The 18,831-nt window shown below is 37.5% G+C and overlaps 2 protein-coding genes and 1 pseudogene across 2 annotated transcripts; 1 reads left to right on the top strand and 2 right to left on the bottom strand.

Moving 5' to 3' along the window:
- Positions 1–8,451: 8,451 nt before the first annotated feature.
- On the bottom strand, positions 8,452–18,831 carry LOC104087558 (ras-related protein RABA4d-like). The gene is made up of 3 exons (XM_009592066.4): positions 18,271–18,831; positions 13,796–14,256; positions 8,452–13,113 (listed from the first exon to the last, which is right to left on the bottom strand). The coding sequence occupies exons 1-2, from the start codon at positions 18,495–18,497 to the stop codon at positions 13,809–13,811; spliced, it is 675 nt and encodes a 224-aa protein (XP_009590361.1). The 5' UTR covers positions 18,498–18,831; the 3' UTR covers positions 8,452–13,113; positions 13,796–13,808.
- On the bottom strand, positions 9,664–10,427 carry LOC138907407 (uncharacterized). The gene is made up of 2 exons (XM_070198004.1): positions 10,163–10,427; positions 9,664–10,058 (listed from the first exon to the last, which is right to left on the bottom strand). Exons 1-2 carry the CDS (start codon positions 10,425–10,427, stop codon positions 9,664–9,666), a joined length of 660 nt encoding a protein of 219 aa, XP_070054105.1.
- LOC138906916 (extensin-1-like) lies at positions 14,502–17,224 on the top strand (annotated as a pseudogene).

The raw sequence follows: 18,831 nt of genomic DNA, 5'->3' as shown, positions 1-18,831 counted from the left end.
TACCAGGGGTGTTATGGGCTTACCAAACAATAGCAAAAACTAATACGAGAGAGACTCAAATGGTGCAGAAGCTTTGATTCCGGTGGAGATAGATGAACCAAGTACGAGGTACACGAATGCCACTGAAGAGGCCAATAAGGAAGAGTTACGGATAAATTTAGATTTATCAGAAGAAAGGAGAGAAGCAACATTAATTCGAATGGCGGCTCAAAAATAGATGATTGAACGGTATTATAACGGGAAAGCTAATTTGAGGTACTTCAAGATTAGGGACTTCGTCCTCAAAAAGGTGTTACGGTCAACAAAAGCATGCAAGAAAATTGAGCCCAAATTGGGAAGGCCCATATAGGGTTCGAGGCATCGCTGAAAAAGGAGCATACAAGTTGGAAACCATGGATGGCGAGGTATTACCGTCGAACTGGAATGTAGTCCATTTGAAGAAGTATTACTTCTACAACGAAGAAAAGACCCACGGTCAGGTATCACGCAAGTTCGATTTTAAAGACCCACGGTCAGGTATCACGCAAGTTTGATTTTATTTTGTTCTTTTAAATTTTACTAACCATGTTAGATGATAGGCAAAAAGCTGGCCAGTACCAAATGATGATATTAAACCCGAACAACACGTGAAATACTGAATTATTTCCAGTCTAGGTTACAACTTTTCTGATGGGAAAATGGTTATGCAGTCATCATCTAAGAAATTACCTCTGAGTCCCGTTTGTATTTTCCTTTTCAGGGAAAGGACCAAAAGAAAGGAGTGATCCACTGTTCGAGATTTTATACTTCAAAGCTCCAACATTGGGGGGACTATGCATATAGAAGGAAGGAAAAGGAATCACGGGCATAGTTCGGCCTGAATCAAAACCTTGAAGAACCCCTTGAAAACGTTTCAAATAAGTTCGAACTCGCAAAAAGGATGCAAGATATTCCCACGAGTTTCTAGGTTAAGGCCACAAATTTAGTCACGGGAGAATAGACCTGAATTTGTAAATCTGCTACAATGAAAGCAGTTATGCATGTGTTGTATGAGCAGTTATGAAAATGATGTACAAACTTTATTTATTTGAAAGTTCAAAACATAAAACTTTCTCAAATTATTTCTCTTTTCATGTCTACTTCATGTTTCATATATTTGCACCAATATGAAGAAGAGATATCATCTTCATCAGTGTCGTTAATATAAAAGGGCCCTCTTTTATAAAAACCCGTGTATATCGAAGTCACGGTCTATTAAAGCATTTTTAAGTGCAAAAGAAAGCTCAAATACTAAAAGGGCAGAAAGCATAATATGCGGCAAAAGTAATAACGATATTTATATCATAACCCCAAAAAGACAGGGGTATCAAAAACAAACCTTCCAAAAAAGCTTTCCAAAAAATATAAAAGAGTTCCAAGCAAAAACCAACAAACAAACATTTTCGACAAAAGATCTGGAAAAGAGGAAAAGCTAAGGAGCATCATCAATGAGAAAAGAAGGATCAACTTGGGGAGAAGAGGGTTGAACATTAGGTTCGCCAGGAACAAGTCCATCTTCATTACCCTTAGAACCTTCATCTTCAGGTGTGGAAAATCTTTGACGTTGCTGAGTTTGTTCAATTGCTTCTCTGACCTTAACAATCTCAGCGTTAATGTCAAAACCTTCCTGGCTAGCTTCAGTTAAAGTCTTGAGGCGAGTGTTCCAAAAAGCCCAGCTAACATCCAGTGATGACTTATCCTCTAGGGCTTCATAATCCTTCTCCCACTGATCAATTGCAGCTCTCAACTCTTCTTTTTATGCTTCTGAGGCTTCAAAAGCTATCTTCAAAGGAGCAATAGAACTTTTCAAGAACTGAATTTTATCTATAGAGGTGCGGAGATCTTCCTAAGCTTGGGTAAGCCTTTGAAACAATTCACACGCGTAAACCACTTTTTGATTGAGGAGCTCTTTCAAACCCCTTATCTCCTCAATAGCCTTGGAAAGTTGTTCAGCAAAAGAGGATTCCAGTCTATCCTTATCCTTCTCAACTTGACTAGAAGAAGCTTTTAGAACCGCTAATTCAGGATACCATTCTCATTTGTTGTTCCAAAGCTTCTTTCTCTTCTGCAAGAACGTCCTTTTCCAACTAAAGACCTTCAAATTGTTCTCCCCAGTTATTAGCCTCAGTGCGCAATTCAATTAGTTGCTGATCAGTCCAAGAGACCCTTTTCATGAGCTTTGTGCCTATCAAATTGATCTACAAAAAAGAATGAGAGTTACGATTGAGGAAAAGTAAGGAAGGGAATGTAAGTAAATTTATACCTTAAGAGAATAATGAACAATGTTATTCATTAAGGTCAAGGAACTGTGACCCTCTAACTTCTTCTTCTCCACGGGTCGTAAAAGTGGCTTCAACTACACGTCAGCTTGTCCAGACTTCCTCAATAAAATTCCACCCTCTGGGACTTCAATCACAACCTTTTTCATTTCCCGCCTGCTACTAGAAGGCTCGGCTTCTACATGAGAAGCAACAGCGGGAGCAACCACTAGAGTAACACCGGAAAAAGACACATGGGGGTTAACAGTAGATAAAACTGGAAGGGAAGCAAGTGAAATTTCTTCAGAAATAGGCCCGAGGCCTTCTTCACTCTCAAAGCCATGGGAGAATTACCTTTCAACAGGACTTGATGGGGGATTAGCTGTGTTACTAGCGTCTTCATCAGAAATTTCTAAAGGGGCATTCTCTGGCTCATCAACGAGTCTGAAGGGAATTGAACTTGATGGGGGATCATGAGAGATAGGGTTTCATCATCAGAAACCACGCGTCTCCTGACACGCGATTTTCTTACCAAAGAGCCTTCTTCTACATCCTCTTCATCATCAGACCCACGGGCTTCGACAATTTTCCTCTTGGAGGAAGAAGCACTCAAAATCCATTCTTGAGCAAGACTTACAGAAAGCCTGTTGATGGAACAGATGCGGGGCTAATGTCACGAATAGCAAACCCTAATAAAAAAGGGGGAATGATGAAAAATTTATGTATAAAAAAGTAACGGAGGAGAGGAACTGCAAAGATAAAGAGTACCGTGAGTCTTCACTTTCCAACCAAATTTCTGTGAAAGAAATTTCCAAGATCTTTTGTCCATAGGAGCAGCAGTCAACATTTTTTTTACCCAAGCACGGAAGTCAGGAATTTCTTCGATGACTTCCATGGTTGCTGAAAAAATGAATATGTGGTTACATGAAGGAATTCAAGGCAACAACAAAAACAATTACGTGCAAAGTTCTATTTTTCTGGAAAGGCATGTTTTCTTCACTCACTAACCCACTAGTGGGGGCAAAAATAAAGCAGGTGTACCAGCTACGGTTACGGTCATCCTTGCGGCTAACTAAAATCCTTTTACTTCTAGCCACGATGGAAAAGACCCCTTCACGAAACAACTTGGGAGATCAAAGATGAAGTAAGTGACGGAAGGTAAAAGGAGTGGAAATCAAATCCGACAAACAGCGAAGGCATGCCACAGCCCTCCACACGATGGGACCAATCTAGCCAAGGCAAACATTAAAATAGCGACAAAACTTGATGATCACTGGATCAATTGGAGGCTTAAACCCTAAAGTTAAAGGGTAGGTATAAACGAAAGAAAAGCCAGCATGGTAAGAGGTGATTCTTTGATTGGCACCAGGAATTAATACTGGGAGAGCTGGTTTCTAATGACATTCTCATCGAACTAAAGAAAGAAGACCATGAGTGATTAAACTTGGGTAATGTTCAGCAGGGTTAAGGGAAGCTATAAAAGAAACTTAATTCTTCATGGTCTCGTGATCTAACACAAAAGAAAACTCTTGAGGAACAATCTTAGATACCGTAGGCTCACACATAGGTTCATTCAGGTCCCTATTTTTAGAAGAAGATCTAGGGGTCAAAGGAACCCTAGGTCTAGAAGAAGATGGCCTGGCGGAACTACTTTGAGAAGTAGAACCACGAGTAGATAACGAACCAAGGTTGCGGAGTCTACCACCTCTCCTACTCCTAGTAGGGGCAGTAGAAGGAGCAAGTTCATTGACGATCACAACTTTGCGAGGGTCTGGTGTTGAAGAAGACATTTTAACAAAGAAAATACAGAGGAAAGGTACGGAATTACGAAGAAGGGTTAAGATCGTAGATACAAAGAAGAAGGAAGAGGGTTCAAGAAATCAAAAAGGATGAAGTATTTATAAGGAGATAAAACCGGTGTTAAAATTGGTCATTATGAAGTGTCATAATGGAACTGTCACTTCGTGACAGACGCAGCCGCAGAAAAAAAACCCTAAAAAAGCGCTGAAAAACTGCAAAACCAATCATAAGAAGCCACGTGGAATGCCACTTAAATGAATGTGACATATGTTGCATCGATTCTGAAGGAGGCATAATGATACTCGAGAAACGGCGGCAAAGAATTTCCGCCATAAAAACTTACCACTTCCTAAATATTCAGTTGAGAATATTCAGAAAGTGCGGGGACTATCTATATTGGTGAAAAAAGATATTACATGCGGACTATCAATAAGCTAACGGGGCATGGTATGTGGAACATCGATGTAAGGACAAGTGGTGTTATTAATTAGATGAGTTAAAGAATGCAAAAAAAAGGTACGAGAGAAACACTCACGGGGTTACACTAAGGAAAACATTATACCTGGCAGCTGTAAAAGGAGAAATAGGAATGAAATAAATAAAGATTGTAAAGACGGGAAGATACACAAACCTGTCATAAATAAGGAAGAGAAATCGGTGCAGTTATAAGAAATCTTTAATCATAAATATTTCTGTTACGGTTGTACATGGTAATGGGCAATCAAGGCAATTAATATCATTAGTGAGCCCAAATTAAGTAAGGGAACCACTATAATTGTATGCTCCTATATAAGGACTGAAATCTCAATTGTAATGAAAAAGAAACAATTATTATTGAAATTTATACATCTATTATTTGCTTTACTCTCAAAAGTTCTAAGCCGTAAATTTGGGAATGATTATCAGTTCATTCCATATTTTCTTTGTCAATTATTTTTATTTCTTGATCTATTCTTTCAAATTGTTGGGAAAGTGAAGTAAATCTTGATTATCAGTAGCCCGATTTCTTCTAGATATTGACTTTGACCAAGAAATCTATTTTGGGTTAAACAACTACGTTCCCTTTAACACCTTAAGTATGGTATCGCCAAGACAATATTTTTTCATAGTCCACATATGTATTCTTTGATCCGAATTACTATTATCTTTATCATCATCGAAACGAAAGCTTTTCTTGAACCCTACCAATGACCCTTTATTCTTATTATCAAAAACTAGTTTACCCTTGTCTAGTCTCTTCCACGAGCCTCCGCCAGTCAATGTTCTAATGAAGTTTTTACCATGCGCAATTTTTTTCTTCAACCGAGTAATGAAATAGTTAAGATCTGTTGGTTCCCCATGTGGGTATAAATCGATGAATATATCACGTGGCTTCTTGTTACCATACAAGTCTACGTTATGTCTAATATGATCATATTCAAATGGCTTATTACCGCAAACAAACTTCAACAGGTACCGTATGAGTTCTTCGTCTAAAGGACAAAACCTCATACTTGTTACACAACTACTTCCTCCGCAGTTCGTCATCTTCTTCTTTTTCTTCTGTTTCAAACTAAGAAGAAAGCAAAGCTTTAACCTAGCTGTTAGGATCGGAAATCCGGGTAGTACGAAATTTAGCCAAACAACGGTATAATGACAATAACAAATACAATGAAAGTTGATAACAACGATAATTAAAGTAGATAAAGAAGACACATAACGTAGTTCGGTCAAAGTGACCTACGTCCACAAGCGGAGAGGAGCAATTTACTATAACAATAAGAGTACAAAAGAGAGTACAAAATTAGAGTAAATACTCTAATTAATCCCAAATACCCCAAGAGAATAACCTCACAAGATCACTCCAAGGAAAGGGTTCACACAAGTGCTTCCCAACACTAACTCTCATACAAAATACTCTTAATAAAGGAAGAAAGGAAGAAACAAGAAATAAAGACAAGTCTTGTTGGTGTGTCTAAAATGAACTAATGATCTTCCCTTTTATAGGCAAAAAAGTCTTGACCTCTTAGGTGTAAAAGAAGAGATACAACTTATGCAAATGATGTCCAACACAAAATGCAATATTTTTGGGTCCCAAAGAATATTGCCAACAAAGTCCACACTTTGCAAAGATACTTATGCTTATGTGAGATGACTCCATTTGACAAAATAATGGTCATATTACAAATCTTCACATTGGCCTAATTTTGGATGATATAGTAAATTTGCTCCACCTTCTCCACAAAAGCCCCAATGGGCATATGTCAAAATTTAATGCCATCAAAATTAGATAAATTGTCCGATATCGAAACTGTAGTAGGGCCTATAACAGTGGAGCCCAATAAAGTATACAACGAACCAGATATGTGTGCTTTCATGATCACACGAGCACCTTGAAAAGTTTTCAGAACTCCACCTTCACCAGTGAATTTGCACCCAAGAGATTCTAAAGTGCCCAAAGATATGAGATTTTTCTTCAACTCAGGAACATATCTAACATCGGTGAGAGCTCTCACCACATCATCGTGCATTCTGACCCGAATTGTACCTTTGCCAATAATGTTACAAGTAACATTGTTACCCAATTGGACAACTCCACCTGCAACTGAATCATATGTAGAAAACAAGTCTCTTCTAGGACACATATGATATGAACAACCGGAATCTAAAATTCACTCATTGTCTAATCTGAAACTAGTTTCAGTTGCTAAAAATATAGTTCCCTCAATCTCATTAGTTGCTACACTAGCTTCGGCGGTGTCAGTATTTTTGTGCTCAGTTTTTCTTTCCTTATGCTTTTCTTTATTTTTCAGCTTATAGCATTTGGAGAGAATGTGACCTTTCTTATGACAATAGCGACACTGTAAATTATTGTATCTGGATATGGAGTCGGATTTGCCCCTAACAAACAAGTCAACTTCCACTTGAGTTCCACTAGCTTCCCCAGTAATATCACTATCTATCTGTTCCTTTGATTTTAAGATAGATTTAATATCCTTATAAGAGATATTATCCTTTGCATAAAGCATAGTATCTCTTATATGCTTAAAAGATAGGGTAGAGAACAAAGCAGTAACACGGCTTGATCCTCATCTTTAATTTCAGCATCTATATTACTCAAATCCATAAGAATGGAATCAAAGATGTCAAGATGAGAGAGAATAGAGGTACCTTCACTCATACGAATTGTATAAAACTTTTGCTTCAGGTAAAGTCTATTTTCCACCGTCTTCTTCATATATAAGGTTTTCAATATTTCCCACATGCCTTTGGTTGTGGTTTCTACAGAAACTTCACGTAAAACTTCATTTGAGAGATTTAAAATGATACCTGCTTTTGTCCTTTTGTCTATGACGGCAAACTCCTCATCCGTCATTTTATCCGGCTTCTTCTCCTTTCCTTGCAACGCCAAGTCTAAGCCATCCTGAATTAGGATAGCTTCCATCTTTAATTGCCACATTTCGAAGTTTGCACTTCGGTCAAATTTCTTAACATTGGTCTTTGTTAGAGTCATTTTGGTTATTGAAACTAACCCGATTAGATCCGGCTCTGATACCAATTTGTTAGGATCGAGAACCCGGGTAGTGCAAAATTTAGCCAAACAACGGTATAATGACAATAACAAAGACAATGAAAATTGATAACAACGACAATTAAAGTAGATAAATAAGACACAAATTTAACGTGGTTCCGTCAAAGTGATCTACGTCCACAAGCGGAGAGGAGCAATTTACTATAACAATAAGAGTACAAAAGAGAGTACAAAATTAGAGTAAATACTCTAATTAATCCCAAATACCCCAAAAGAATAACCTCACAAGATCATTTCAAAGAAAGAGTTCACACAAGTGCTTCCCAACACTAACTCTCATACAAAACACTCTTAATAAAGAAAGAAAGAAAGAAACAAAAAATGAAGACAAGTCTTGTTGGTGTGTCTAAAATGAACTAATGGCCTTCCCTTTTATGGGCAAAAAAGTCTTGACCTCTTAAGTGTAAAAGAAGAGATACAACTTGTGCAAATGATGTCCAACATACAATGCAATATTTTTGGGTCCCAAGGAATATTGCCAACAAAGTCTACACTTTGCAAAGATGCTTATGCTTATGTGAGATGGACTCCATTTGACAAAATAATGGTCATATTACACTAGCACCCACCAAAAGAACAAATATAAGAGAATCTTTGTCCTAGCTACAAAAAAAACGCGCGCGGAACGATAACAAGAAGTAAGTAGAAAAGAGTGGAAAGCTTGAACCAGTGCTCTCTATACATAAGGAAGTATGAGGTTAATTAATTAGCACGAAAACTTGAGATATTTTCATTGTATAATTTTTATTTGGCGAAGGTTTTTGCCTAATATTTTAAAAAAAATAAATAAAGTTACACCATAGGTGGCGTATTCCTTTCATTCATCCAAAAAATCAGTTTCAACAGAGAGATGGATCAGCTATCCTAGTTTATCTCCTTATGTGAACCTTCTCTATAAAAAGGTTACAAAAACTTACAAACCCTGCTAAGGATTAACAACAGGTAACTTAACAAAAAAAAGAACTCCTATCATAAAAAATAGTTTTTCCTATGCTTATGTCTTAGAGAGGCCATTTGCATCAAATCCAGGTCCCTTAGCTCCTTGAGGTAGAGTATTGACCGATGTAAATACATGATATGGATTTTCAATACTCCATTTTGGTAGAACGTCGGCTACTTGATTGGCCTCTCTAAATCCATGTTGAATTCTAACATTAGCCATGTTGATGTAGTTCTTAGTTTTCAACACAAATTCCAACATATGCCATGGAGGTTTGCTATATCCATTCAATATGTTGATAATCAGAAGTGAGTCACATTCAAGAACTATATTAGAAAAACCATTTGTAATACACCACTGAACTTCAAACAATGCAGCCTTTGCTTCAGCAAAGTTGCTATTGCAGTTCACGAACGAGGAGGCAAAAGCCATAATCATGTTGCCGTTATGATCCCTGCAAATGCCCCCACCTCCAGCTGATCCTTGTATATTTCTACTCCCATCGGTGTTCATTTTAATCCAAGAGTCAGGTGGTTTTTCCCACTTTACCAGCTTGCACTCAATAACAGGGGAAAGTTGCATAATTTGAGAACAAATACCTTACCAATCGGCAGCCCAATTCCTGTTAACCTTAGTCTTGGATACAATCCATTTGAGGTGGATGATAATTTGGTAATGAATTCTCCTAATTGAGGTGTTAGAGTCCCCGTATCGAACAACGCTCCAAGCCTTCCAAATTTTCCAACAAATAATCATAGGTGTGACTTGAAGTAGAGTTTGATGAACACTATTCTTTGGCTTGGTACTCCACCACCTTGTAAGCATAGTCGTGATAGAAATTTCTTCCCATATCACGCCCAACGGACTGCCAAAAATCTTCCAGATATGTGAGGCTATTTCTCCTACCATGAATGTATGATGTAGGGACTCTATCTATGGATTCCTGCAGCAGAAACACATGGATACAATATTCTGGCTAAAAATGGGAAGAACATCATCAAAAGGCAATTTGTTTTTAAGGATTCTCCACATAATGAACGACATCTTAAATGGGAGAAACTTGTGCCAAATCTTCATCAACAAAGGTGATCTATCTTTCCTCTGTCTACCAATGTTCCAGGCTCTGAAGAAGTAGAAAATGTTCCATTTACATTAGGCGTCCAAATAGGCACATCTGGACAATTCTGATCACCAATAGGTATAGTGAGAATGTGCTCCGTGGGAAACTCTGGAAAGTGCATATGTTCAATGTTCCAATTACCATTATTAATCAAGTTTTTGACCATTTGATTGCCATGAATTTCGCCCACCAGTATGATCCTAGAGATTGCACCCATATCTGTCCAATTATCCCACCAAAGATTACTATCTCCAGCATTTATTTTCCAGAACATCCTATCTTCCACTATTTCCCGAAATCTCAACATATTCCTCCACAGTTGCGACTGGGTTGAAATAGATAGCTTGGCCACTGGTGAGAAGTATTTGGAGCTGAGGAAATAAGACCACAAAGACTTACTAGTTCTAAAACACCACCATCTTTTCATATTGAAACTTTCACTGATATCTTGCAACCTTTTGAAGCACAATCCTCCCTCATCAGTATAACACAAATTAGACCAAGAACTCCAATGGTATTTCTGCTTTCCATCTTTTGAGCTCCAAAAGAATCTTGCCATGTGTTTTTCAATCTCTTTGAAGACTGTTTTGGAGGTTCAACAGCAGCTAGAAGATGAATAGGTTGTGATTGAAGGACATGTTTAATTAAAATGGTCCTGCCTCCCACTGATAATAGTTTACCATGCCATCCAGTTACTTTCTTCACTATCTTAGCTACCATCTCGCTATAATATGCAATCCTTTATCTTCCCACATACAAAGACATCCAGGTAAGTAATAGGGAAATTAGCATGCATATAACCTGTCACTTCCTTCACTCTAAGAATCTGATTGTTTGTAGATTTTGGGTTAATCAGAAAATAACTTTTATCTATGTTAGTCAGCTGCCCAGAACATTTATCATAGTTTTGCAATTGACCTATAACCAGCTCCACAATCTCTTATTACCAGAAGTGAAAATCATGACATCATCTGCATATGCAAGATGTGTCACTTGTGGTCCTTGACACCGCATACTGAAGCCCCTAAAATGATTTATGAAGGGTAGTTTATTAAGCATTCTTGATAGAACTTCAGCCCCTATAACAAAAAGAGCGGGGGATAATGGGTCACCCTGCTTTAGTCCTCTGTTAGAATGAAAAAATCCTTGCCTTACACCATTGATCATGACTGAGTACCAAACATTGGAGATGGATCTCCACACCAAATCAATCCAGCATTTAGAAAAACCAAATCTTCTCAAAACAGCTACCAAAAAGTGCCAGTTGACTCTATTATACGCTTTAGTCATGTCTAGCTTGAGAGCAACATTACTACCAATATTCTGCTTCTCCATACCATGAATGATTTCCTGTGCTAGTAAGACATTTTATGTAATGGATCTCCCCTTGATAAAATCCGATTGATTATCAGAAATAACTTTGGAAAGTAATGGAGTCAATCTAGCAGTCATGATTTTGCTAATTATTTTATTGGAGCAGTTACTGAGGCTGATTGGTCTCATTTCATTGAAAGATGTTGGGTTTTCTACCTTAGGCAAAAGGACAAGGCAAGAATTGGTATAAAACTTGGATAATTCAGCCCCATTAAAGAAGGATTGCACCACACAAATGAGTTCCTTTTTTATAATGTCCCAGCAATTCTGAAAGAAGGAACCACCAAATCCATCAGGCCCTGGTGCACTGTTAGGACTTGTGTCAAAAACCGCTTTTCTAATTTCTTCTTCCTCAGGAATTACACATAGTAGTTCATTATCTTGATGGGTAATAATCCGACTCAAGCAGTCCAGGTGATGATATTCTGGTTCAAATTCACCTTGGAGAAGCGTAGAAAAATATTTAATAGCTTCTCTAGAAATATTTTCATCCTCATTAATCCAGTTACCATCTGAGTTTTGGATTCTTTGAAGCGTACGTCTTCTCCTCTTCTCATTAATAATAGCATGAAAGTATTTTGTGTTGGCATCCCCTTCCTCCAACCATCTGATGTTAGCCTTCTGCTTGAGTATGGATTCTTCATATTTCAGCCACTTAGTATGTTCAGCTTGGGCTTGATGAACCTATGCTCTGTAATCCTCCGTGTCATTGTCAATATATTCTGCCTCTAGAGTTTGCATTTTCATCTCCCATTCTTTCACCAATTAAAAAACATTGCCAATCTGCTCCTTAGACCATTGGCTCAGTTTTGACATGGGTAGCTTTATCCACTGTTAACAAGGTGCCGATTGGGGAAGTGATTCTTTGTAATGCACTCCAATTGAAATAATGCCATGGTAGCTCAGGTAAGTGAATCCAAATAGGAGCCAGAGATGTTTCCACATTAGGATTGAAATCCTTCGTCCATCGTACCACACGCATAGGTGAGCCTAAAATCATCAGATTGTCCCTAAAGTAGATGTTCTTGAAATCATCCTCATTTGTAAAAGAGGTGAAGATGTGTTTCCCATTGTAATGCCCAATTTTAATTGTTCCCCTCATCGGAAACCTAGCAGCAAAGTCCCTCCGAATATCTTCAATCAGAGCTCTGCCATGTGAAAATTTCCCGATAATAGTAAGCCTACACACACTCGCAAGCTCCTCCTCTTCCTGTGGTGTGAAATAGACTGTTGGTTTTCCTTTGTAAAGTTCTGGCGGTCGAAATTGTAAGACAGACTTCGACGGTAACGGTCTACTCGGAACAGCCAGAGTAGAGGCATAAGAGGTGTTTGAAGGGATCTAATTATTACCGATCTGGTGGGTCATTGCGGTGTTCACCGCCGAGTCCGATGGTTTCTATGTCGGGGAAAAAGGGAGTGTGGGGCGCGTCTGCAATATTTCATTATATCCTTAAAATTACTGACAATTCCTTTTCATTATATCCTTAAAAGGGAGTGAGAATAAAAACATACATGTAACTAAAGAGAACTTTATTTATCTACTTAGAGAAAAGAACTTAATTAACAGCAAGAGGAAAGAACTTTACCAAACCATTTTATACAATAATATGATCTCTTTATCCAACATTCTTTTCCATTACCTGAAAATATAACTTGCCTAAATTCATAATACATACATAAAGTCATAAAACAATCTATCTAGTCTAAAAAAAGGACTCCATATTTTGGAAATATACTGCTGATGGATCCCTTGGTATTAATTCAGCTTATAGAATTGTCTTACCTCATTACAACAATAAATCATAATAACCAAATTAAAACTATAAATGGTTAAAAAAAACTGTAAACAAGCACAAATTCTTTCCCGCTAGCTTGTCATGACAAACTTCTAACAACCAAAGTGCTCGATCCATGGTAGAGGCATTAATTAATTACTCCAAATGTAGCATCCATATTGAAACCATTAACCATATTTTATACACTGTCAAACTGCATCTAACTTCTGGGATCAATTTGGACACCATCCTCGACCCTACAAAAATAATCCTTACCAATGATGAATAATGAATCCATTAACAATGATAACAATAATGCGAAAAATTAATGGACCTGGAATTTAGTCACTGTTTCTTTTCATTTAAACATTGAAATTTTGATCTGGACCTTAGGACTAACTCAACCCGCAGATGTGGGAACTCAACACCTCCCGCACGCCCAAAACTAGATATTTGGAGCGTGGACAATTAAAGATGGGACCAAACATCGTATAAATCATGAATTGGGATGTGCCTGACTCTGATATTATGATAAGAAAATGAATCTTAGACGTAACTCAACCCTAAAAACCTAGCTCATGAGGTGAGAATTGTCCAAGACCATATAGAGATGCCAAATAACCCATCACCGCGATATGGGAAGTCAATGGTGGCTAAAACAAAACAGTGGCTAAACATTAAAAAACAATGCTTTCGGTAATAATTAATAACAGCTTATCACCCCAAATTGCAATAAGAAGCTAAGAGCTATAGAGTTCATTGTCATGACTAATGATAAGTAAAGAGACAACAAATTAAGTTTATTCCTTGGCTAACCCCAAGAAATTGAATGCTGCTATAATGATAGTTCCACATTTTTTCAACAAAACGCCCCACTAATAGCAGCATTTGATAAAATAACAAAATCAACAAAAAGAAGACAGAAATATTGTCAAAAACCTGAAACCAAAGATCAGGAGGAGGACATGCAGCAGCCACCTCTGCCACCAGAATCTGAATCCTGGCCAGGAACTATGATCCTTGTTCCCTTGAGAGATTGTGACTTTGCGTACTCTGCACCTTCTTCTGCAGTGAGAGTTTTCTTGCCAACGATTTGATAGATTTCTTTTAATATTGTCATAAATGCAGTCTCGACGTTGGTGGATTCAAGGGCTGATGTTTCCATGAAGAAAAGATTCTCCCTTTCTGCGAATTCTTGAGCATCTTCAATTGGTACTGCTCGAAGACTTCCTAGATCACATTTGTTTGCGATGAGCATTATAACTATGTTCTTATCGGCATGACCCCTTAGTTCCTCCAGCCATCTAGCCATATGATCAAATGATTGACGTTTTGTCAAGTCGTAGACTAACATTGCGCCAACTGCACCTCGATAATATGCACTAGTCACTGCTCTATACCTGACAGAATTTTACTGTTAGAACTATGACAACACTATTTCATGTTATGGGAAGATATAATCTGGTAATTCACAGCCTAAACTATACTTAGCACTAAACCGATACCTTATATCATTTGATCGCTCTTTCCTTTTTAGGACGTCCCAGAATGTTGTCACTTCTCCGAAAAGGGTAACCATTATTCCAAAACTACCCATTCTAGAAGCTTATTAGAGCTTCTTTTAATGATTACTTGTAAAAGGGCAATGTTAAAGAGCACAGAAAGCCTTCTGGCTTACATGTCATTTTTTATTTTGTTTGCTCATTTCTCCTTCACCAGTAGTCCAATACTAGCATTACAGTCGAGCATTTTCACATTCTGTGTGAGTTATCTTATTTGTTATTTAGATTGTCAGTGTCACCTTCAAGCTTAACATATTTGCACCTTTTGGCTTCCACCAGTACTAGAATTTATGTATTGCCTTAGCACATTACTTAATAAGATATACCAGCTATTTGTAATAACTTTCTTACACTTTAAATATGGAAGCTATTGAACTTTTAAAATTAAAATTATTTTATTAGATATGAATTTCTTAATTTATGTTAGTTGCTTTCATCAAAATAGGAATAGCATCATTATCTTTTTGTAGGATTTCCATTCATATAGGGGTGTACGTCAGTACGTGTTAGATATTATAATACTTGGGATGTATCTGCAGTTCATAATTTCTGTTTTTTTTTCTTTTTCTGGTGACTTTCATATGTAGTCTTAAAGTGGCTTTGCTTGTATAGGAGCGGATATATTGTGCTAATAACTGTTGCGTTTTTGTTGGCTTTTGTTTAGAGATAGGGGCAATGCCCAACTCTAGATGAAAAGTCAACTTACAGAGTCTGCCATTGAAAAAAAAAAAAAGAACAAAGAAAGTGTCCCCATTTCTTTGTTCTGTTTACTGTTTAGAGATAGTCAATCTTGAATACCTTTGTGGTTACACCGTCTTTATTTTTATTTTCTATTTGTGTTTTATTTAAGTTATTTCTTTTTCACTAGAGAATGCATTCCATTTAGTACTGACCAAGTCTTTATTTGAACTTTTTTTTTTTTGGTTTCCCACCCGGTGTCCGATACTCATATTGGGGCCCGACTAAATCCGGATTCGCGCCGGAAAGTCCCACATTGGGGGTAAAGCGCTCCCTAACAAAAGCGACTCCATACCCAGGGACTCAACCCAAGACCTCTGGTTAAGGATGAAGGAGTACTTACCACTCCACCACAACCCTTGTTGGTTTTAATTGGACCTTGCTTTCAGCTTTGTGGCTAACCATGAAGCCATAACATGAATGTCAAGAAGGATATCATATTGCTGCTATATAAGTACCAGAGCTGCCTACTCAAATATGCAAGATACGTCTTAGCTCTATCTTTCTCTTCTCCTAGTATAGTTGGTTGCAAAATCAAATTGAGAAGCTTAGGGAATTTGGGACAATAACCCCTACTAGCAGCTGCTTTGGCAATTTGCGTAGCAGTCAGCACTGTTATTGCTGGTTATTCTTATGGTTATACTTCTCCCTCACCTTCTTAAAACTCTAAGAAGTACTATAAATTACCATCTCCGTCTAACTTTAATGTAGCCGCTCCTTACTACAAAAATCCAGGAAAAATCTGCTGAACATTCTTCATCGCACTATTACTACAAATCACGTGTTCCTTCGAAGCACGACTATTATAAGTCGCGTATTCCTTCAAAGAATTGCTGCAAGTCACCTGCTCCTTCAAAAAATTACTACAAGAAACATGCTCCTTCAAAGAGCTAGTACAAGTCACCTGCTCCTCAAAAGAACTACTACAAATCACTAACTCATTTTAAGCACTACTATAAATCACTATCCCCTGCAAAGTACTACAAGCAGAGGCGGATCCAAGATTTAAATTCTATGGGTTCAACTTTTAAGATTTTTAACATTGAACCCATTATATTTTTAAAATTATGGGTTCAAATCTATTATATTTGTAATTTTAATGAATTTTTACACATAAATTTCTATTCAGCATCGAAAGTTATGGGTTCAATTGAACTCATAACTAACACACTGCATCCGCCTCTGACTACAAGTCGCCAGTTCCTTCAAGGTACAACTACAAGTCGGCATCTCCTTCAAAGCAATACTATAAGTCGCTAGCTCCTTCAAAATACTACTACAAGTCGTCTGCTCCTTCAGGGCATTACTACAAGTCACATGTTCCTTCAAAGTAGTACTCCAACTCGTCGACCCCTTCAAAGAACTACTACAAGTAGCCAGCTCCTTCAAAGAACTACTACAAGTAGCCAGCTCCTTCAAAGAACTACTACAAGTCGTTGACTCCTTCAAAGCACTACTACAAGTCGCCATCGCTTGCAAAGTAAATATTATAGGTCACCTCCACCAGTAAAATATTATATGTCACCAGTTTACTACAAATCTCCATCACCACCAACTTATTATGAGAAATCGCCTTCATACTGTAAGTCACCTCCACCCCCTCCAAAGTACTATGAGCAATCACCTTCTTACTACAAGTCACCTCTACCCCCTTTAAAGTACTATGAGCAATCACCATCTCTTTACAAATCTCCACCACCTCCACCAAAATACTATGAGCAACCATCTTCATACAATTCTCCACCACTAACACCACCAAAATATTTCGAGCAATCACCAACTTATTATAAGGCTCACCTCCACCATATTATAAAAAATTTACGCCTTCCTATAATCTCCTCTACCTCCACCAAAATACTATGAGTAATCACCTACAACCTACAACGCGCCACCTCCACCAAAGACGTATGAACAATCACCATTATACTACTCACCGCCACCAACAACAAACTACTACAAGCAAACTCTGACCTATGCCTCACCTCCTCCACCTGAGAATTATGAGCAAACAACTACCTATGCTTCACCTCCACCCCCATCAACACCTCCTCAACCAAACCATTACTAATTTCTATCTCCACCATTTTCATTACTTTTAACTCCTCTTAGTCCTCCAATTTTGAGCATTCCATTTCCTCTTCCAAAGGTTAATGTATTGTTCTCGAAATGATTGGTTGTGATTATTGTGTGTTCAATGTTCTCTTCTTTTAATAATTTTTACTATGTATTATTTTAGATTTGAGTAAGATCCTCGAGATCGATCTCCATCAGTTTGGCTAATTGTGTCACTTTTTGGTGTATCTCTTCAAGATTCTACTTTTCTTAATTATACTCTCTTCTTCTTTCTCCGATATTGTTTGTTTTAATAGGCCTAATTCTCATTTATATAAGTATATCTGGAGGACATATATTCCAAACTCTTAGTTGAAGAGTGACCACCTAGAGTTTTCTTAAGGCAAGAGATATATATTCAACAACCAAGCAAAAACAGAGTTACATCAGGGGAACACCCCTGGTCTCTAAAGAAGAAGCATCAGAATAAAGAACAGATGCTAGACATGAAGGATAGGAATTCCAAGTTACACGAGTTGCATACAATAAAGTTATCCGAGCAAGAGAGTGAGCCACTTTTATTAGCATTCCACCTAGTTGTCTATATACACCGGAAGCCTAATTAGTCGTTCGAAGTAAAACTCTAGTAGCTATTGCCCTGAAAAAGTTTAATACACTAGGTGCCTACAGAGTATCACTTCTTAATAGTCAGATTATTTATTTTCGCATTACCCATGCTCATAAACCATGCCGAGTTCTTTAATTGTTACTAAATTGTTGAGACTTTTCAATTAACCATTGAACAAGAGTTCACTAATGAAAATATTAGTTTTCTCACCCTCCCCACCACCCTGACTTCAACATTTATCCTTATGTAATTTGACAATTTTTACTTAAATCCCGGAGCTTGTAAGGTCTGTCAGAAAACAATATGAATGAACCTAAACTTATAATTGAAAAAGAACGAATCTATAGTCATGCTATACAAATTAATTAGGATTTCTTTTTTGTAAAGAAAGTGTAAAAGTAACATTGGTAAATAAGGAGGAAGGAAATGCAGACCTTTCTTGGCCAGCAGTATCCCAAATCTGTGCCTTGACGGTCTTGTGATCAATAATTAGAGTCTTTGTCTGAAATTCAACCCCAATTGTAGCTTTTGAATCCAAGCTGAATTCATTCCTAGCAAATCTAGCCAATAGCTGTGATTTCCCTACTGCAGAATCTCCAATCAATACAATCTTGAATACATAATCAATCTTTTGGTTGTAATCTCCATATAAATTTGACATTGTTTACCAAAATCCCCTCCTTAAACAAAATGCTTCTTTTTTTTTTAGCCTCAACCAATACCTTTCAAATCTTCAGATTTTAGCATATGATTGATCCAAATTTAATAGAACAAAATCCCAGTCGGTATATATATGGCAAATTTATCTTGAAATTGCAAAGAGACATGAAGGGGTTCAATTTGGATTAGGGTTAAGCTTAGGGTTTGAGAAAAATGATCAGAAAATTTTGCTTTTGGTGGGAATGTTTAGCTTCCTCCATGCATTCCTATGTTAGAGAAGAGAGAACTTGGAAAGACCAACGGTTAGTGCGGGACCCATTAACCATCTTTTTGAG

This window comes from Nicotiana tomentosiformis, chromosome 3 (assembly GCF_000390325.3).
Source record: "Nicotiana tomentosiformis chromosome 3, ASM39032v3, whole genome shotgun sequence".
Classification (NCBI taxonomy): Eukaryota; Viridiplantae; Streptophyta; class Magnoliopsida; order Solanales; family Solanaceae; genus Nicotiana; species Nicotiana tomentosiformis.
The sequence above is the reverse complement of the archived record's forward strand: the minus strand, read 5'-3'. Positions and strand labels throughout refer to the sequence as shown.